The sequence below is a fragment of the Ischnura elegans genome, chromosome 1 (assembly GCF_921293095.1).
Source record: "Ischnura elegans chromosome 1, ioIscEleg1.1, whole genome shotgun sequence".
In the NCBI taxonomy this organism is placed as follows: Eukaryota; Metazoa; Arthropoda; class Insecta; order Odonata; family Coenagrionidae; genus Ischnura; species Ischnura elegans.
In genome coordinates, this window is record NC_060246.1 from 92162318 (window position 1) to 92184543 (window position 22226).

Here is a 22226-nt window from a genome sequence, read left to right on the forward strand (position 1 = left end):
TCTTTACCCTCAAGACCGTATTTTAAATGTAATAGAGCAACGTTTGGGTAGCTAATTTCTTAATATATTCACAAGACCTAAGTTTTCGTAATATTTATTTATTTTATCCTCGAATTCCGTCTGATTTCAGGCACAATTTACATAATATATTATAACACTGTTACAAAAGCGTACATCAAAACCAACCAAAATTCACTTCGCTGATGGAAAACATCGCGGCAAATTTGGATGCGTGTTTTTCAATTTTTCAGTATTAATTTTAAAAATAGTTAACTGTCTCTGATATGGTACTTTGAGTATAAACAGTGTTGCCGGAAAAAGTACCGTAAGTGGTTTACGTTTGGCTACAATCAACTGATAGCTTTAGTAACCGGCTACGAGGAACCAAACGATGTCCTCAGTAATGCAATTTAGTACTCGTCAGCATAGATTTTCCTTGGTCTCTTACTACAACTACTGATTTTTATTTTCCATGCTCCAGTTTGTAACATCCATGGCATGAGCAAATTTCCGTTTAAAGTTCTAGGTGTTAATGCTTTGCTCCTTTTTTTGCGGGGGTGAAGAATTCTATTTATTACTTCAGAGCGTGAATTCAGTTATCTGAATAACGCACAATTGCTCCTCTTAAAGCCATTTTGAAAGTAAAATCCTTAGGTACCCTTGACGATATGATAATTTTGACATTCACATCCTTGGGCATTGACCGTATGGTAAAAAAACGAAATTCCGAATAGTGAGAGTGGGTGCCTTGTATTCATGTTAAACATGATCAATGTATGTTTTCAACTTACAACTTTCAAAGTAAGCTTTTGATATTCCCGCACCCGAGTTTTTTTCTTGTAATATGTTCACGAAGTTTGAAAGCGATAACTTAATATTGTATTAGCATTTATGCATATTTAATGTATTTAATATACCCCAGTATCTGATATAGGAAGTGAGTGAAATCCAAAGTATGTGCTGTGGCCTTATATTTTTGACCTTTTGAGCGTTTCAAAACATGAATATATCATGGAAGTATTTGGTCAGGGAAACACATGACACTTGCAATATTTATTTGTCTAATGTAATAAAACGTTAGATCTGATGCTGGATATTCCCCCGAGCTTGCTACCTTGTGTTGGACAATATTACTTACCAAATATCTTGGAGAATGGGTCGTATGCTTCAATATTTTAAGGGTAATGAAACATTGTCTATCGACACATGATTGGCTCTCTGTCCATTTTCGTAATTCATTTGAAACATATTGTGACGGAAACTTTTAAATGCCTCTAGTGTCTACATATGGTGTAAAAAATCACCGGCATAATGCTTTCACCCACACGCGATAACTGTAGATGGTGTCCACGCACAGTAGTACTGCGTTTATGATGGATATTATTCCCACGGACAGCAATACTTTTCCGCAGAATTTAAATTCAGTGTTGTTTTCGTCGTATTCTTTCTTGCTCCATGTTTCTATACTGAGCATCCCAGCTACTGCGAATAGTACAGTTCCCAGTACACCCAGGAGCCTCACCTGTAAGGTTTAGAAATAATTTTTCATCGGTGTTGGAAATTAATTTGCACAAAGAGAAAATCGACAATCACTACTTTTTTGTATTTATTGGCTATGAAAGCAAAATTTCCTGCTTCAATCAATGATGGCTTGTCAGTAATGCAAATAAATTTTATAGCCTTGATTGGTGGCTCAGTGCCGAAACTTAAGTTTCTTTTATCTTAATCAGATGTTGTGTTTTGATTTCAGATTTGTGAGGAAGCTTCATTATTTGGACTAGTTCAAAAATTAAGTTTCATTTTATTGTCATGTGAGAGTGTTAATTTGTTTCTTCTTTTTTCGGTGAAAAATCTCTGATCAAATGTGAAAAGAGCGATTTTTTGTTCCTGTTTAAAGAAAATAGATGTAAGAAAAAATACAAAGAAGAAATAATCATGTGATATCCATTCCTCCCTCTACGACCTTGAAGTGTGAAAAAATATAATTGGCTTATTCCGGCATTACCTGTTATGTCGATTTAACATTTAATTCCCAATGAATTTAATCCTTATGAACCAGAAGAGATATAGTAACATTTGTAAGTGTTCAATTTTTAACTTTATCCATTTTTATAATAATATTTATGTTGGGGGTTTCAATGCTGTCCTCAGCTTGCTTTGTTTACTGCGCAGACACTTCGAGCGCTGTCTTCATATATTCACTACGAGGAAAGAATACTATCTCTTGCGTCTTTTAGGATTCAATACTTGTTATCATTGGCCGATGTTTCATTCCTAAATATAAGTTATAAATTGATTCAACTCGATTATACATCTAGTTAGATAGATGATGGATAAATAAACCTTTCACTGTGATCTTTTTTCTCTTTTGCAAAACGTTCTTGAATTTCATTTATAAATGTTTTTATTGATTCTTTTAATTATTTAATTACTATTGATTTTGTATGTTTTTGAAATCCACCGAACAGCGTCCTCGTTATTTGAGGTATGATTTTTCAAAACAATCATGAGGAATGTATATGTGGCCTTCGCGATGACATATTTAAAATCGTATTGAAGTAAGAGGTTAATATAGTTTTTCGTTATTCAGATTCTCGCCGAAAATAAAAGTTTTATCACTAGTTGGTAGTTTCTAAGCTGTTGGGTTTGTTTTATAATTAATGACAAAGAGTAACTGTGCTCTTTACCCTCATAGAATATGATCTTTTATTTTTGGATTGCTAATGATTCTATTCTAAGCATCCACTTTCAGTAGCAGAAAAATTTGAAAAAGGTTATTTTTTCGATGAAAGCATTAATCAACAGGATCATGGTTTGCATTTGACGGATATAATTCATTTAGCAATATGGTAATCTAACGATAGAGATCAGAGGTTCAAAAATGCATAGCATTTAATAATTTAGTAGGGATATGTAATAATGCTAAAATACGAACATGTGAACGGAAAAACTTATCTTCCCCCGGTAATTCCTCCGTAATCTTGCTTGTAACATTAATCCAAATTGCAAGTGAAAGAAATACAGTCAGTTCATCGTTTTAAATGCATTATAATTTTATTTTATCTATAAATTGTGCTTTTAAAAAAAGGTCAAAAGCACTTTTTAGCCCTTATGTATTAAACATCAAAAACACTAATCTTGACTGTGCGGCAGGGAAACTGGTAGTGAAAATTAAAAAAATGATTACATAATAGTTAAAGCATTCCTGAGACTGGTGTGTCTTTAATGCACTGTACTCACCACATGGCCTGAAATTTTTTGCCTCATGAACAAGTCAATGACGACGACAAAGTTGATCACCATGTAACCGTAAAAGGTAACGTTCGGCATGACTCTTCTTGGCCCAGAAGGCATCACCATGATTCCTTTGTAGTAAAGAACAGCACAAACCACAGAAAGAATCTAGATGGTGAGATAGATGAAATAGATTTGGATTACCATTACTTAAGCTTTTTAAAATTATATTCACCATTTTTGTCATATTCCCTTGTTTTTGACTACCAAGTACCTTTTCAGCTGTACCAAGAAGGTGAGAATGTTTTTAGACCGCTTGAAATATTTTTTCGCTACCAAAACTTCATAAATATTGCGAGTGGACCAGTGAAAGTTTCACTAAATATATTTAGAGTAAAGATATTTCCATCCAATGCTTGCATTGTTATCAACTATTCTTAAACATCGGGGAGCTGTCTGAATATATCTCCCGTGACTAAGATAATGAATAGGTAAGATATTGGCATACTTTGTTGTGACTATTTCCCTAAAGAGATGCATATTGCTGAGGCATAGTGCATAATGCATGGTGCGCGGAGGCGAGAAGGAAGTGAGTTATGTTGAGAAGACGTCGAGACGGAACGCATCTTGGAGACTGAACGGCCAAAAAAATTTCAGGCTGCCGGAAAACTTTTTTTTCCTTCCTTTTAAGCGTTTTTCCCTCCAAGGAATTTTCAAGAAATGCCTGTTCATCTTCCTCTGCATATACCATATGCCCCACGATCCCATTCAAAATATATGACGGGGTAAGAAGCTGAGGGGAACAAGTGATATATTTTCTAAACAGCGTTACGTATGGAAATTGAAAGAAGAAATATACAAGCACTTGGTGGCCGAGGGATGCAAGTGAGTCTCTGCTCTGTTCTTGCATCGAATGGAAAATTAAATGCACTATTGAGTATCTAGTTGATCTCGGTTGTTTTCTTTACCCAATTCTGTACCTAACTGTTTAGAAAAAAATAACTTATAACCCTTGGCTTCTGAATCTTCCATATCCTATTAGTACCCCTTTATCAGACCGATTGCTCTTGATTTAATGGCGTGGTAGATTTTTCGATGAAGTAATTCAGCCTTATGATAATTTGAGGATGATTTGGAGGGTAGTTGGTGAAGTCTTTACTCGACACTTGCATAAAATTGTAATGACATTCAGTAATTGAGAAAATAATCATGATTGCATTGATTCATGTTTCACTCATTTGAACCGTAAACCTCGTCATTGATTAATCAATGATTTGATACCATTAATTAATTGATACCATTTTTGTGATTTGGTGAAAGTAAAAAATGGTGCTGACGTCTGTGGGCTGTAAATGTAAAAAACATTGCTCCAGGAAGAGTCGTACTAACGTTGAAGAAAATTTTCTTGGAAAGATAATTCCCAGTAGGAATAACCTTAGATTTATTCTCTCAATTCTCATTAACTCATTCGAACTATTCCCTTAATCGTTAGCACGTATTTAACTCTTGTGTGGTAGATTTGCATGAAATTAACTTATGTTAAAAATGTACTCACTAGCTCAATTATTTTGATGAATTGTACGAACGCTCTTTGCCTTCCTTGTAGTGGTGGCGATCCATCGAATGATAATTGTTGCTGTAATCTGGATCTTTGCGAATGTAAGCGTTCTACGCTCTGAGCTGGTGTCTGGCTGAGGAAGGATAGTGGTAAAAATTTACTTGTACTATTTAGAATTCTAACAACAATATATAATTGATTTGAAAGATAACTGAAGTCTGCACTGGTGAACTTCGAATTTAAAAAATATCATTAGGCGCACTCAGATTTTCTAGAATTTAATTGCGTACATACCTTGATAGTGGTCTTATTTTTAGTTTCAGTTTGGGGGGAGCTTCCCTTTCTTCTTGCATCATTGGTAGCGTTTTAGTGGCTCACACCCTCCTCTTGTTTATGAGCAAAAGATGCAAGTGAATTCGACACATTGAACCACCATTGACCAAGTCAGACACCATACGGAGCTGTTGGACGTCAAACAAATGAGAGCGGTGCGAGACGCCTCTTGAAGTGTTTTTTTTTTCGCCGAGGGAAGTGCATCTCAACCACCGCTTCCTTCCTGGGCTCACGGAAACGAAGTAAGGAAAACAAAGAGTTTAAGGCTTAGGTGTCACCTAGTGTTGTCTGCATTGTAAATCAACGGCACGAGGATTTTTCTCATCCGTTACATCTCTTCCCCGTGGATCGAGTGCAAGTTTTTTCTCGATATTTAAAATGAACGGATTTAGTAATAGCTCGCAAATTGAGCCACGAGTTGGGAAATTCTGCGTTAATATAACAAAGTGATATTTAGACGTAATTCGTTCAATTGTATTAGGATCAACTATGTGGAAGTTAAAGGGTATTCTCAATACAACCTCCAATTGGGGTTTCCAACCCAACACCTTCCCCTCCCCCTCCTGACATCCACTCCTTCCATTCTCTCCCCCATCCCCTTCAAAAAATTGTTCCGGACTATTCCGGAATACTTCAAAAGAAAGGAAGTTATATTGAAGATTGAAAGTAAAATTCATGATTTTTGAATACCATCAAGTAAAAATAATTTTTAAGGCCTAAAGTTTTCAGTCATTAGCATGTTTGCTTACCATTCAAATTTTTTGTACTTGATAATGACCTCTATGGTTCGAAACACGTCGTACGGACGAAATAAATCAGTGAAAATCAACGAAGTCTCCTTTTCATTTTCGGGGATTTAGACGTAATATCCTGATTGATAACAAGGTGTAAAATAGGTGCGAAGTTGGGAAATTCAGGATTAATTTGTAGCCTGCACACGCTTTACAAATGTTCTTAAAACCGTAGAATTTAAGTCCTCAGAGTTATTTTAGCTTTTGGTTAATTGAATAATAGTCACGTCCTGGTCGCACCGAAGGCGCGATTTAAAGCTGTACCGGTGAGCCTGTTCTGAGAGTACGTGATATAGTTGTACGTTTCGTTAAAAAAGTACGCTGTTTTCATTAGCGACTGAAGGGTGACTATTGGGTCATTAAAGATCGAAAATTAAGGAAACAAAATCTTGGGCAAAAAACGTTTTGTAAAAATTCTTCAGTTCCTCTCATAAGTTACCCGTCCGAATTATTTCAGATTTTGTGTTGTTGAATTTTCTGAAAATACCTTAGTTATTTGTTTTCATTCGCTACTATTGTTGGATTAAGATCGGAAATGGATAAAAAGTGTCATATTTTAAACACTAGTAATTAAGTCATACTTACCATCTCACCCAACTGTGTACTGCAGTAAGTTCAATCTCACCCAAACGATGAAAGTATGTCCCAGGCTGCCCCTCATCCTCGTAAAAAATTTCGCTCATGCAAGTACATACTTAGTTTCATGCTGGATGCCGACAATTCCAATGCATAAACTAATGTCGAATTCTAGTATCCTAGGTACCAAAATAACTGCTTTCGTCCAAATAATCTCCACACGTTTGTAATGCGAGCCTAAATGACGTTAACAAAATAATTATTTATGCTGTTTCCTACCCATGTATAACCTCGCCGCACCGACGTACGCTTACCTCCGGTTGAAAACTGTGTCCGTTTTATGCATATTTATATTTTTTCGTTGGTAATGAAATGTGCAAGTATACACTTATTACTCATGGAGAATAAGTCTTAAAATCTCTTGACATTTCAATATTTATACAGTCTACATTCCCCGTTGCCTTTGCTTGAAAGAAATTGCCTCTCCAGTTTTCTATCAACACCAATACCTACGGTCTAAATAAGTACTGAAAATAAATTATGAGGCTGAGTGCCATATTATGATTTTTTTATTATGCATAAATTATAACAATTTTTTCGTCTTCAAAAAGAGCCAATGACAACATCTAAGAGGTGGAGGATAGCTTCAAAGAAGGCTAAAAACGCTACCGAGTTAGTGGTGCCCATTCTGCTCCTCCAATGCAGTTCATGCCCGCTGGTCGTGTCGATCTGGGTGGTGGGCCATTTGCTCGAATGAGAGCCATTCTGACGATTTAATATCACCATCACTCCCGCAGCTAAGTAAAGCAAGCATCCAAGTACTCCATGCAGTTGCTTCTGCAAGGAAAGGAAAATAAGTGACTAAAGGCCGTTTTACATGGGGCACGGAATTGCGCAGGTCAGAACTGCATTAATTTCTAAAATGGCATGGGATTGCGCTAATGCATTAACTAAATTAGAACTGGGGCTATTTTGCCATCTCACGTCCACGCATTCTCGCATGCGGTCTAGCAATTCACCGCTTTCCACGACGCAATTTTGACTGCGCCTTCATACACATGTCAGATTGTGCAAGTACGTGCCCCGTGTAAAATGGCCTTAATGAATTGTTGCTTTCTTTTGAGTGATCTTGTGCCGTCGATGTGACTGTTATTTTTCCAGTTCTAGCGGTATATAAAGCCCGTTTTACACGGGGGCATGCCATTGCGCAGGTTAGCACTGAAAACATTTCTGAAATTGCGAGAATGCGGGCTCGGAATTTGAGAAGGGGATATTTTTCCATCTCGCATCCATGCATTCTCGCATGCTTTCTAGCAATTCACCGTTTTACCCGACGCAATTTTGACCGCTCCTTCGTACATACGTCAGATTGCGCAATGAAATGCCCCGTATAAAACGGCCTTAAGGTCATTTAAAATATTTCTGGTGAATGAGTGAGCCTAATAGTAATAAAAGTAGTGAACAATGCTCGGGATTCAATTCAGTTTTACAGCCTTTGGGAGACAAGTATGTACCGTCATTACTCTTTAAATCTATCATAGAGAGTTAGCAAAGTTGCCATTATTCATGGCGCATTATTTTACTCATTTTGGTTTCAATTTACTTGTAAAGCGTCCATAATTAAGGGATTGTTTTCCTCCTGAATTCTAATTTGTTACCCATCAATTGAATTATCAAATGGATATCAAATTCAAAGTATGCGACCGTTCTTAGGCTGGGCCGGCCTGGGCCGACCGGCCTTTCGGCTGTTTTGTGTTTTATTCTTAATTTTCTTTTCAAGTAATGGAGAAACTCGGTAATCCTAATTCCATTTGATTAACAGTGTTTTTTATTTCCCCACCTACTCGTATATCCAGTTTCGCATGAATCCGTTGTGAAATGTAACACAAGGCTGTAGGTTTAGGAGTGTAAATGATATATTTTTGAACAATGTGTTATATACATGGGAGGGTAACGGAAAATACAATAACATTCTGCTATTGTGAATACATGAGTCGGTCAAAGAAAATGAATAGGTAAACGACATCTGTTTTTGCCTATGTGGTACAGACTGGGTAAATTTTAATTTTGCACTTTGGCATGATAGTGGATTTGCTAAATATATTTAATGGACTACAATGTGCAAAATTTTTCTGAATGTTTAGTCGTTAGATCTATCGTACATCAGCTATTTTTGGATGCGCTAAAATAAATTAAAAGTACTTGTGGAATAGTAAGATGATAATTCATGTCTTAGGTAGACTGTTACCTTACGATAGAGGATCCTTTTATTATTCGGGTTTGTACTGACACGTTCTCGGTATGATGAGAAAGGATTTTTTTATTTCATTTTATTCTTGGAGTTTTTTGGAACTGTGTTTACTTGAATTTTACCCGTTATTACTCCAAGTAAAATTGATTCATTCGAATGATATTGGTGCTCTACGAATGCATTTTTTTAGAAAACTACCTGTATCTAACCTATCCATTGAATTTAATAGTGAAAAAAGGAATAATTTACCGGAAATGTGTCAGTTCTGTGATGATAGTATTTCATTCGATTTCACTTTAGTTGAAAGAAGTCCTCGTGGAGTACCTGCGTCCTACATCTTTTCTAACTAAATGTTTCTCGCAATTACTAACAACTTGTGTGACTTATAATCTATTGTAGTAAAAGTAATTAGAGTATGCAAAAAGAGATAACGGAATTTAGAATTTGAAATGATTTACTGCTGATCAGGGATCTTCTAAAGACCTTTTAAAATATCATTTTACGGCGATTGCATTCACTGTTATATAATACGTAATTATTTCTTTAGCGTACTGGTCGTTCCAAAATTATGGCGTTTAAGTTATCGTGACTCTCCTTTGCACTCACATTATTAGGTTATTATTAAATCCAGCTTGTTTGATTTGGTTAATGGAGGAGGCGACCGACAGCTGAGGTCATTTGCGTCATGAGGGATGGGTAGGTAAAGGAGGGTGGAGAGAAACCTGGCGTCGGCATCAGCCTGCTCTTAACGAAAGGCGCCATGGGGACCACGGTTTAACGTCCCATCCGACGGACGGAGTGTTGCGCTTGAAATGTCCTCCACACATCACTGAAGGGATCGGGCAGTCTCTGAAAATTCTCTGCCACCGCTGGGATTTGAACCCGAGCCCACGGGGTGGGAAGCCAACACTGTAGCCACCACACCAACATGAACCCCTCGAGCTTGTTTTCGTGAGGTAAAATATTTGAATGCGAGTAGTAGTTTTTATTTCGGATGAAAATGTTAGCAATTAATGATGTTGTTTAAACAAGAATCCCTATTTTGAGAACTTTCGGGGACAATGGACTGTGCCGATTCATTATAAACTATTTAATCGACACTTACCAATACCTTCTTCAACCTGTACCACTCTTTGTACATAAGGATGATGTACGCGTTCAAAAAAATGTACTCGAAAAATATCACTCGAGGGAGATAATGAAGTACGTAGTTCCTTTCCGTTGAAGCTGGTATTGTTGACTGCAGGGCAGCACATAATGTGGAAGTAATCTATGGAGAATAATATGATTCAGGTATAGTTAATTTAAAAAAATAATTGTTTAAGGACTCATTTAATATTGCATTTCTCGTGAAAAAGTTATGGCACCCTGTTAATGAGCTTTGTGGAATTATGTAAAGTCAGTTCTTATTAATTTTCACAGTAAGATAATTCCACCTCATGGGTACTCTGAGAAATATTCAATTACTGGATAATTCGTTCCGAGTAAAACCAGTTTTGCGTACTCTTAGTTTGGCATTAAGTTGAAAGGCATTGCATTCATATAAAAAATATGACGATAAATTAGTTTTTCAAATTCTTCGTTAATTAACCTTAATAGTCATAGAATGAATTTAGATTTCTTTTTTCATTATATGTGTCACCAATTTTGGGACAAATATACGAAAGTATTCTATAGTATCTAGTAAATAGAAGGTAAATAGGAAAGGATTTACCAGAAGTGGTAGCTTGACGTAGTAATCGAAGTCACATTGTCCTCTATGGGTATATGATGACACAATTCTGGTAGTTGTACTACCGCTGTTATATGGAACGTCAGATCTTTGACCCTGGTGTCTGAGGAAAAATGATAATTACTTATGGATGCAATGCTGACATTGTTGTGTATAATTTTGGTTTTTGATTCAATAATTTTTTAAGCTAGCTTGTACTATCCATTATGTGTGATGATTTGTTTAGTTATTGTAATAATTAACATAATCATATGATACAGAAGTTAGGGAATAACATTGTGGGCGACGTTTTTCCTTTATTTCAAATTTTGATTTTCACTGGAGTATGATTGTTCTATTTGTTATGCTGAAAAATGAAAGTGTTAAGTTTTTTAACAGGTTAGTGGGTGAGCACCTTAGTGGTGTAATGGCTCGGCGTTGTTGGTAGAAGTTTAATCAAACGCTTAATCCATCAGTCCTCGGTTTATTGATGCTGCTATTTTTAATTTTATTCGCAATTTTCGGTAAGTTTATCACAACCAAAATTACTTTAAGAAAAAGGATAGCGAGCGCGTTATATTTCTCGTGCCATGAGCCTCAGGTATCATCAAGTGTGTAAAATGGCGAGCACTTCACTGAAGCTTTTTACTCTTAATAGTCTGATAATTTATTTCCTACAGTTTGTTGAGCTCATTCTGAAATAACTTTTATCAATTACGAATTCGAAACTATAGTTAATGCTTTTCCTTCGCTGCCTCTTTAGGAATAGTAGAGGTAATAGCATTTGTATAAAATACAGTGACATTTTAAATAGTCAGCATGTCTTATTGCCTGTTGTAATTGATTTCATTTCAATCTCTTTTCAATCGTTAAGGCTGGATCACGTTTTTGGGTTTGAAGTAGAAATTATGGATACATACGACACTTATATAGGTATTTTAAAATTAACGAAAAGTAATTCAGTGCTAGGAAATTATGCCTCCTCCTTCAAATTGATAAAAAGTCAAATTTCAACACTGGTATAAACGACAGCGTCAGTTGACTGAAGTTTAAATATCTTGGCTATGCCTGCCGCTAACCTTCCACTTTTTCTTTTCAGAGTGTGTTCTCTTAAAAATATATCGTGATCACTTTGAAATACTGTTTTATGATCAATCACTTACCTTGTGGAGTTTCCGCCTGTAAGTTGGCGGAATGCCTCGTTGCCCGTTGAAAGTAATTCCATGGCAATCCCGTTTCTCTTTCGTCCACAAGTATGGATCACGCGTTTTGGGTTGAGCTTAGAAATTAGATAGATAATTCTCCGTTACTCTTCTTCCGTCTCCTCTGGCAGCGTAGGCTATGCGTGCTTACATGCTCGAAGTCGCAAGTTTTCTGGCGACGGAAAGGTTTTTGTTTGCAGAGCGCCGCTTCCTCTCCGAAACCTCAGGTTAGATATGGATTGCGGGAAATTGCGATGATTTCGTTGCAGCGTTTTCTAGGACTTTCCAGCATTTTTTTTACTTATTTTGGGTGGTTTATGTCAATACTTTTATCTTGTGTTAATATCAATCTATCAATACCTTTTTCTGTTTGAAAAAGGTATTGATCGGGCAATATCGTATATGACTTACATATCGGCGTTGATACTCTCTGCCGGTCGGAAGAATTACGCTGTAAGGTAAAGCTTTTAACCACACTGGCCATCGTTCAAAACACAAGAGGCAGAGTGAATTACAAGTGTGAATTACGAGCTGTTTTCTGTCTAGCCATTTTTCAGCTTTTGCAGTGATGAGCACCTAGTTTGGACGGTACATATGATTTTTTCACCGAATTCTTTACATTTGAATTTGTACCCATCGTCACATGTCTGACCCAAATTTTAATGTGATAAGATAGTGCTACTGATAATGGATTAAATAAATAAAATACACCTAAAGGTAGGAAAATATTTTTCTGCACGGTGCAGTTCTTTTTCTGTTAAAAATACTGAAGAAAAATGTGAAAAACTGTATAAAAACTAATTCCTTGTACATGTGCGTCAGCCTCCCCTGAAATTTAATTTTGGATTAAAAAACCTTATTAATTTGGGCAATTTTTGTACAAGACAATCAAGTTGTGCGTGAATGATAGAATTAGGTAAATGAACAGTCGAAAATTTCCCTTAGAATCACAAACTAATTTTGAATCTTGTCTTCATGGCGTCTAAGTATCAAGGAATTATTTTGTTAATAAGAAACCTTCACTTTTGAAAAAAATGTAATGCCTGTTGACTGCCTTGTCCCGGGGCGAAGGGTTACACAAGGCTGCGGCGTGGTCAAGAGGCCCTCAAAGGGAAATTACCCCTAAAAAAATTGCAAGAAATAATTTACGTGAGCATTATTTTTAATGATTAAAAATAAACATTTCAATGTAAAATTTAAAGTATCTGTCTTCTTGTCAGTCAGTTCTTCTGAGGCATTAGTAAACATGCCCAAATGGTATTAATTCATACCTTAGAAGCTAAAACTCGTTCAATACGTAAAAATTGCCCAAACTTTTCTTCAGACAAAGAGCTTTGCCTCTCAGAAGTGAGTTTCTTGAATTTAAAGCTTATTCGCTTACTAGATTCTCAAGTATACGCGACGGTCGGCACAAATGCATTTTACGGGGAAAGGCCCTGTTCCCTCCCAGGGCGTGGGCCATAGCGTGATTTCCTTTCCTCCCACCGTGGCTGGTCCAACCCTGGCCTTTTCCTATCCTCTTCAAATGGGATATGAATCTTTTTATGGTACAAGCCTATTCAGTCAGAGATATCTTTGAAGACATATATGTATGTAACACTTACCGTGCTGACCTTAGAACTGTACCCCATTGGTGGCCATTTTCAATACTCTTATGTTATTTCTCAACAACCAGCCTTTGATGCGAGAATAGGTGATTGGTATAATTTTAAGGAATGAACTTTGCTTTTGTTTTTCATTTGTTTATTTATAGGTTAGACTTATTCAACATTTAGACTTAGAGGTTTACCACACTATTAAAAAATAGCTAACTACGATTTTTCAAAAGACGGACTTAGTTTTATTACGCCCATAGCAGGGAAAGCGGTTAGAAGTGGCCTAAATAGGCTATTTTTTTCTCTTGACCGGCCGTATTACCTATTTATTTTTCAGTGAATCAATATTAGTTTAAAAATTTTGATTATCTTGTAATTTCCAGGTTTAAAATAGGGTGCACCATTTTCACTATTTCCTTGTTTCGCAAGTTTGAAAATTTTTGCACCCGATAAAATACTGATGTAAAATTTTTAAATTTTAGACACAGGCCATTGCTGATAGTTGTGTGCTGAATTTACTGTGACAATTTAAATATGCTAGCTTAAGTTTTAGACGAGTGATGACTTGATAAAAATACTGGTTAAGCGGGAGAGACGTAATTAAACCTACTCCATAAACCTCTTCGGTACATTGGTACTTAAACTGGCCGCTGATAAAATTTTCAATCAAATTTTAGATATAGTGAACGATAAATGTCTAATTCTCAGTCAAAATATGTTGAAAATTGATTCTTTTCCTATTAAACTCTGCGCCAGGTCCTATTACGCTTTTGTACCTAAGGCAATTCGTGCCCTGATTTAGCCGTGGGCGGTTTCTGATCTAAATTCGTTGCTATTTCCACCGAACTCTGCGGCATTGGAATGATGACATCATCCATGAAACCATCTCCGAACGATGTCACGACTTTCGCATGATGGGACTTTTTTCTTGGGATGGGACCCCTGCATTGACCTCCATTTTAATTCGTTGGAAATCATCCAGCTTTAAATTCCATTTCATTTCAGCATTTGATTTCTTCTCATTTCGTATGATTCGGGTGAGATTGCTGCTTGAAAGATTAATTTGTTTGATCCCAAACATCGGTTTTTGCAACTCAACATTCACTCGCATAACCAGTCACACTTCTCCGCGCCGAAGGCCCATCTATTCAAGCTGTACCAGTGAGTCAATAACTCACCCCAACCAGCCAATTGACAAACGTAATTTTAAAATGGCGCATGTGTATCGTTGTGTGTATTAAATGTTGATTGTGAGGAATAAGAAACTTAAATCATAAGAAACTTAAAGAATTTGAAACAGGAAATACAACTTTGATGAATGTTGAAGCACTAGTTATTGTTCTTTTGTTATTATTATTAAATTGTTTGATTTTTTAAATTAATTTTTCGGGCCCTTTTATAATATTTTTTGAGCAGTGCATAGTGCATTCAAGAAAGTAATGTGAAAACATGTTTTAAGGTTTCATAAATACAATTGATTACTTAGACTAGAAGAGTGAAAGGCATACGAAAGCCTCATAGAGGAGAAAAAATTAGGCAGTATTATTTGTTTAGCGTCTCAACATTCACTATCCTCGCATCCGAATTTTGCCCGTTTTATCATCCATAGGTTATTATGGCCATGCTTGGAGGCTCCGGACTGGCCTCAACTGACCACGTCCGCGGTGTATAGCGACCATTGTCTTGAGTTCATTGCTAGTCGCTCGCATCTGTGAGGTGTTAGCGCAGGTATTTGGTAGCATTCAAGCAAACTCGTTGAGTTAGAAAAAAATTAAATCTTACTTAGGTCGAATTAGCTGTTTAGATTTCAGAGAAAATTCCCTTTTCTTTTATTTATATATGTCTCAACGCTTGGCTGTCTAGAGAATCTAATGGTGCGATTAACGCTTGAAATCGCTCAAGATCTGTTCTACCTTTGAGTACAAGATGATCGGAAACCATTCATACACTATATAAATTATTACATTGCTAAAACGATTTTGACTGCTCAGCAACAGCTGATTGATAATGGTTAGAAAGGATATCGGTCACGATCAATCTCGAGGCTCGTGATATGCCATCCAGTTATATCGGATCTCGAGCGATCTCTTTCGATGGCCATAATCTTCAAACCTAAATCCGCCTTCTAGCTGGGCAAGTTGAGCGAGGAAGGAGTTATGTGATTATTAGCTAACATGTACATTGCTCGTATCAATTATCCTCAACTTTCCTTGTAAAATATATTTATTGGTGTCACAAAATATAATTACATAAATTTAGATTCCATCTTATTTTGTTTAGAACTCCGCCATATGAGTGGAGAAATAAATAAACTAAAATTTAGCTTCGATTGAAGTAAAAAAAAAGTCATTGCGTGTGATAATGGGAGGATTTTTGCGGAAATCTTTTGCGGAATCGCATGTTTGAGTTCAACTATTCGACCGAAACTTAATCTCAGTTACTCTAATATTGTATGTTCCACAAATTTAACTCCCATAAAAAATGTCCCATCATTAAAAAATGTGTTTAACATACAATATTAATGTATCTGTTACTATGTTTCCTGTTACACTGTTCCACCAAATGTCACCATTCACCATTAAGTCGACTCGACCGAATTTTTTTTCCTCCCTTTCGTACAGTTGCGAGCTGTATCTCATCTGCCTACAGAGAAATATTGAATTAGCGTGCTCACTTTAGGCACTATTTTCCTTAAGGCTTTCACAAGGTACCGCTTGTATCGAGTGAATGCGTATACCGCCATCTGGGAAGGCGTATTGCCGCTTCAGCCAGAGCCAATCATCCCCTTGTGGAAACTGTAGCAGGTGTCTATGGCGTAGAGGGCGGCATTGGCCAGTGAGATGAATCCCTCGCCGAGCAGCATTGGGTGAGAATTCGGCGGATGATCCTTTTGAGCCTCGTACGAACCCCAGACGTTGAGGCACGTCGCGCCGCTGGCCGTGAATAAAATGCACCCGATCACAGTGAACATCTGCATCTGTATTGGGATAAAGTAATGACATTGATCCTTCATGAGTTCAGGGCCAGGATATTTTACTTTATAACGGTCAAAAAAAGTCTCAATTTGAAATGACAATATGGATATAAATTATGATTTTCAATCCTCTGAATTTAAAATTACTCACCGACCGTTGAGGCATCTTTTGTCCAAGGACGTAGCTGGTGATTGTGACAGTGTTAATGATCATGTACACCGAGTACACGATGTAAGGCAGCAGCTGCTCCGCGGTGGACCGGTTGCCAGCGATTTTAATGCCTTCGGATTGAAGACCCGCACACACTACAGCGAAAAACTGCGAACAGAAAGAAGTCCGTCTTTAAACTTGAGCTGTTCCTGTCAATAAGATAGAGCACCTGTAGAGATAATGGCTCGAGCTACTGAAAAACACTTCTATTTTTACTCATTTTTGCTCCGCGTATGACGTGTAATTTTTGTAACTTTCATCAGTTTTCCCCGCAAATTATTTGGATGAACCTATCCAAGTCGCTTTATTTATTTTTCTCTTTTTCGTTACCAATTCAAGGTGGATTCGAACACTGCAATAATAATAGCGAAAGTTTTATTTAGAAGGAGGAAAAAGAGGTATTGAAACTTCTCTGTGCAATCCGGATTTCTCTGCACTCTGAAACTTCCGGATCAGTTCGGTTGAATATTTTTAGGAGGCGTTGTAAAAACATGCACTAAGCTTTATTCTTTGTTCATTAGTAGAAAACCAAATTCAAAATTACTTGTCGTACTTCTTGCATAGTGTACTTCGTTGTACTTCTCCCTTGTTCTAAAAAATGTTTGGATTTCTAATTTAATTTAAGGGTTTATAATATATGTTTCCTAGGAATTCAGTTCCATGAATCATTCGCATCCGCAAGAGGTGGTTCTTTATTCCCTCGTGGGTTTTGTTAGCTTCGTATTTCAGTCACATGTAATCGTTGCTCCATTGTATTTCAGTCCTAAAGGTATCTTTATGGAGGGGCTATCGGTTATTTTGCTGTGGTAAACAGTTGAAAAATATAAATTCAAGAAAATGTTTTCAGGGTATAATTGGCCAAAGGCACTGAACGAAGTGTTATAAGCCTTACCAACTGAGCCAACTTAAAGAAGAAGGAAATCGTCCCAATTTCGTCGAAGTTAAGCGGTGGATCAGCCCTGTTGGCATTCAGTATGGTTGTGTCGATGGTGAAGTATTCCGGAATAGTTGATGTGACGTAACTCAGGGTACTCTCACTGTAAAAAATGGCAAAGTTTTAGTACTTAGATGCAATTTAGCATACATTTTTTACATTTGTTTGTTTTTAACAAAGGAATGCTGTAATTGAAGTCAAATAACGTCAATGACATAAAAATGGCACTAACGTCAATGCTGTGCCATGAGGGGAACTAATTGTATCTCTATCAAGGAGTTCCTACTGTTATATATATTTATGGGCCGGCCGATCTAGTTCTTTATCTAAGGATAGATGGCGTTAGTTGTCACCGATGAATTCAAACTGACCTTATTACCAAATCTATTTAAGTTTTCAATTGAAAAGTTTTTTCTTAAATGGAGATTTCAGCTTACAAGAATTCAAATTGTTAACAAATTTAATAAACTGGTGATAGTTTGAATTTTTATAGACCAAAATCTTCATAGATTACTTTTACTTAAACTACTCCATCATTATTAATCAGTGAAAGATAACTTTTTATTAAGTATCTTCGACGTTTTCCAATACTTTTTCTGTCGATTGACATACAGGTTTAATTTAACCTAACGGGCGTGGATTCACCAATCATTACACGAGATGACAACAAATTACAATATCTAGAAAAAGTCCATATTGCGTGAAAGTTATGGTGGCACCATATAATTGTAATAGAGGATTCTCCACTCTTCCTCTGGATGCAGGGGTGGTCTTGGGTTCATAGGGGCCTTCCCCCGGAAAATTTTAGGAAATTGCACGCCCGGAAATGGGTTTTAACGCTATTCTGGCTCTCAGAAACTGGATAAAAGTTAATAAAAATAGGAATTTCGTCAGAAAAAAATAGTGTAAAAAGTGAAAACTCCGCAGCTCATCAAATTTTATAATTCAATGCTAAATAAAAAAAACTAAAATAAATATTTCGAATGACCCTTTCAAAAAAAGAATCAGGTTCTCTTTAATTCTTGACTCCTTTATTTTATTTATCTTTACGAGACCATTTTACGCTGAATATGTTGTAAATTAAGCAAATTAATGAAAGCTTATAGTTTTATAGTTGCAAAAAACACTTTGGTTCAAGTAGCGATTCTTTTTTTTTTACTACACCTTTCATATACATTTCACGATAGACGCGAGCGCTCTGGGGCCCCCCTGAGCTCGGGGCCGTCGGCGATCGCCAACCAGCCGATCTGGCCCGTGTCTGGATGTGTCGCCGCTCACCGCGCACTTAAATGGGCTTAGGAAAGCCGTCACTCGCGTCGCTGACGGGCAGAGTGATCCGAAATTCATGGAGAAATAAGCTACAAGTAGAAACTTTACCAAAGCTTACATTCGTGATGATTTAATCTATCCAATTTATAATTTCTCTGTGTAGTTCCTCGCGATTGCAAGTATCGTCTGGAAAATAATCATTGTGAGAATAAATATATCGCTCTGCATTCATCGTCGCGTTGCGGACACGTTTTAAAACCTGTTAAAGCATGATCCAACTGGGAACATATCTCAAGCTTTTGCGTACAGACAGGGACCTCATCAGGGCGGCACAATACTTCACTTTAAATGCACGTTACTTCGTTTTCAACTCAAAGGAATACATTTGTTGGGTTTCTCTGAGCTCTACGTATGTTATAAACGTCAAAAAAGGCTAGTCGGGCATTTATCCGGGTAATCTCGCTCTATTTGGCCGACGTTTCGAAACCCGAGTGGCGTTCCATCATTAGGGCTGAAATTTCCTTTGCAACTATGGTTCCCGCATCACTTTTTCCTATTTTTAATTTTTATTGCCCTGCTAAACAATATTGTGGACTGCATCATTCTAAATAAGTTTCATTGTATCCTTACAATACACTAAAACTTTCATTAATTTAGCAATACTTTAGGCAACAGCGATTTTTGGCCAGCTTTTTTTGATTTCAGTCCAATGTGCGTGGACCGAATGGAGAGAGATATCCCGGGTAGAAGCTCGAATAGCCTTTTTTTTAGATGATATTCGCCGGGAAAGCATTAGATATTACTCCGTGTTATTAACTATTTGCGCACTGACCTCGATATTCGATACATCCTCTGCTGCATTCTGGGCGAGTTTCCTGGCATCGAGCTCATGCACACTTCTCGTGACATATTTGGGTGTAAATTTTCTATCTTCGAGTAATGTCACACTGATTTTTCCTCCCTGCATGCCTTCCCAGAGAAGAGCTTTCAGTGAAGCAGGGTTGTGTGTCACTTCCCTGTGTCCGCATTAGGTTTCTTTTTATCTTTTTTTGACGGGAAATCGTTATCGAGGAGGAGGTAGTCGGGCGACTTCCTTTGTTTTCCATGATGTGTGAAGAAGTTTGAGACGAACTCAGGAGTGACTTAACTTCACGAATTTAATACTCTTTCATTTGAATTTGTATTTTTTTTTTTTAATCCATGATTTTCTGAAACTATTATTTTGGTTCAGCATTCTTAAAAATTTGTGAATATATAACTTACGAGCTCCTTAAATCGTATCTTGTACTCCTGGTAATGTGCCACAGTTTGACGAATCCATTAATGAACTTGTTGGGCTGATGCAAAAACTAGAAATGACTTCGTTTAAGAAAAAGGTGGACTTCATAGAAGATAATTCACGTAAAACGTACGTTATTGGATAGTCCTGTTCCAATGAGTTTACTGCTTTTCCAAGCTTTATTCGTCAATAGGTGTAATTCAGTGCTTAAGTGATTTTTAAATAGCTTGATTTACTTTTTTTAACGCATATTAAGGTTAATCCTCTTCTTTCATCGTCCAAAGCTTACAAATCCACTTTCTTTTGCCAGTGACGTCGTTCTCTCCTTTCCTTTTGGTTTACTCTTCTATCACCCATTTGCGCTATGCCAGCATTTAACCATAGGGCTGTCTGTAGGGCGAACCTTTTTTGAAATTTAGTCTAATTTCAATGTATAGGGCTTTCAGTATTTGGAAGGCCTGAACTCACTCTGAAGCTCTCCTATTCACTCCTCAAGTTTCGGTGGAAAATCTCGTAGATCACGAGCATTATCTTTAGTCCTACTGTCATCGATCATACATTTCCAATGGAGTTTTATATTTATTTCTCGTATTTAAATTTAGCTGATAAACTGAAGCACCCTTAAGCACAAGTATTTCGCGATTTAAAAAAATCTAGTTCAGTCCTCGTTGTGCACGCTACAAGCAAGTTTTATAATGTTTAAGTATATTCCGGGACTAGCCATGGTGATAACTTTTACGGAGTCGCCCTCAATGCACAAATTGTACGTAAAATCCACAGAGAAAAAAATCATTATACTTGTTATAATAAAAGAGAAAAAAATCATTATACTTGACCGGGATTCGATCCCGGATCCCTCGATTCCCGGCCGAGTGCTTTAGCCAGTTAAATTACCGAGGTGTTATTCTCTCCTGTGGAAATTTCCACTGGAGATAATGATTTTTCCATGTGGATTTTTCGCACAAGTTTTGTAATGCAACAAGACCGCCTGTGTATCAGAAACAGCAAAGAATATATTTGATCATACGTGGATATGCCTTGGCGATTGCATTTCAGATTTAGTGTCAGTTACGAAGGATGATTTTTTGCGAAGTATTTTGTTTGCCGATCGCCTAAATATTTCAAACACAAGTTAACGCATATTTATCAGTATGCCAAGCTTTGGGCAAATTATGCTTGACTTCGCTAGTGGCACTTTGTTTGCCAAATCTCTAACGGACCTCACAGCTGCTGCTTTCGTCTTATTTTCTTCAGTATGCTTACTAGTTTTCCACAAAGTCCACTCCATCAAATACTTTCTCGCAGTGGCGGATCCAGGATAGGGACTAGGGGGGTGGCTAAGTGGGGTTAAAAATTGTAGCAGTGGTGGGGGTCGGAAAAATTGCCATTCTATCTAGTGTAAATTGGATACCCAATGGGGGACTATAGCCCCCTTTGCCCCCACCCCCATAGATCCGCCACTGCTTTCCCTCAATCTACAATGGCCAAGCTATTCGAATACTTTACCCTAGTTATTTGAAATAACTAAAAATAAATAATAATAAATATATTTAAGAATGATAACAGGTTATTATAGCATTCCATATTGGCCCAAATAAGATTAAAAAATCCTAGATAAAGTTCCAGAAAATAACTCGTTTCATTTTCATTATCCATCTCGTTCTACTTTTCATTTAGCGCGGTTCTCGGAAGTCATGATCAGCTTCTAGTTTCGCTCAGTCATTTCCCGAGCTTATAAAGAATTTGCATAGTTTCGTTTCGCTTTGCCCAAAGTGGCAGTAACATTATCTCTATTTTTATTTTTGGGGTTAAAACTTTTGGCCATAATTTAAATGGAGTGGGCAGTCATCGCTAAGCCAACCAGATGCCTGTCTGAGAGGTTTAAATATAATTCGTAGGAAATTTCCTCGATTGTATCGGAGACGCGCTAAGTTGGGCAGAAAATATGTTTCAAGCCGCTAACCAAGCTGTTCCCTTACTCATCGATTCGTTGGTGAAACGAACAATGTGCAAATTCTTTACAAGCTCGGGAAATGGCTGAGTGAAACTAGAAGCAGATCATGACTTCCGTGAACCGCGTTAAATGAAAAGTGGAACGAGGTGGATAATGAAAATGAAACGAGTTATTTTCTGGAACTTTTCCTAGGATTTGTTAATTAATCTAATAATAGATATTTAAGCATTTACTAACCCAGTCTTGCCAAAACTTACTCCTAATTTTAGCACCTTCGCGTAAGTTTCAATCAAAATCAACTCATATTGCTGAAAATCTTTAGAATTGATAGTTTAAGTCATGCATTATTTCAAA

The 22226-nt window shown here is 37.0% G+C and overlaps 4 protein-coding genes across 5 annotated transcripts in view; 1 reads left to right on the forward strand and 3 right to left on the reverse strand.

The window, feature by feature from the left end:
* LOC124165975 (adenylosuccinate lyase) overlaps positions 1 to 22226 on the forward strand; it is a 400694-nt gene that overhangs the window by 45438 nt on the left and 333030 nt on the right. The window lies entirely within an intron of this gene.
* On the reverse strand, positions 79 to 5318 carry LOC124166054. The gene is made up of 4 exons (XM_046543653.1): positions 5087 to 5318; positions 4790 to 4925; positions 3241 to 3402; positions 79 to 1522 (listed from the first exon to the last, which is right to left on the reverse strand). Exons 1-4 carry the CDS (start codon positions 5146 to 5148, stop codon positions 1301 to 1303), a joined length of 582 nt encoding a protein of 193 aa, XP_046399609.1. The 5' UTR covers positions 5149 to 5318; the 3' UTR covers positions 79 to 1300.
* LOC124166058 lies at positions 7044 to 11995 on the reverse strand. Its single transcript, XM_046543669.1, has 4 exons — positions 11618 to 11995; positions 10458 to 10578; positions 9849 to 10013; positions 7044 to 7329 (listed from the first exon to the last, which is right to left on the reverse strand). The coding sequence occupies exons 1-4, from the start codon at positions 11677 to 11679 to the stop codon at positions 7096 to 7098; spliced, it is 582 nt and encodes a 193-aa protein (XP_046399625.1). The 5' UTR covers positions 11680 to 11995; the 3' UTR covers positions 7044 to 7095.
* On the reverse strand, positions 15462 to 19639 carry LOC124166044. 2 transcript variants are annotated; one of them, XM_046543633.1, is made up of 4 exons: positions 19472 to 19639; positions 17329 to 17473; positions 16377 to 16544; positions 15462 to 16228 (listed from the first exon to the last, which is right to left on the reverse strand). In XM_046543633.1, the coding sequence occupies exons 1-4, from the start codon at positions 19546 to 19548 to the stop codon at positions 16016 to 16018; spliced, it is 603 nt and encodes a 200-aa protein (XP_046399589.1). In that variant the 5' UTR covers positions 19549 to 19639; the 3' UTR covers positions 15462 to 16015. The 2 variants fall into 2 exon arrangements, with proteins under 2 accessions (XP_046399589.1, XP_046399597.1); XM_046543641.1 differs by lacking the exon at positions 17329 to 17473.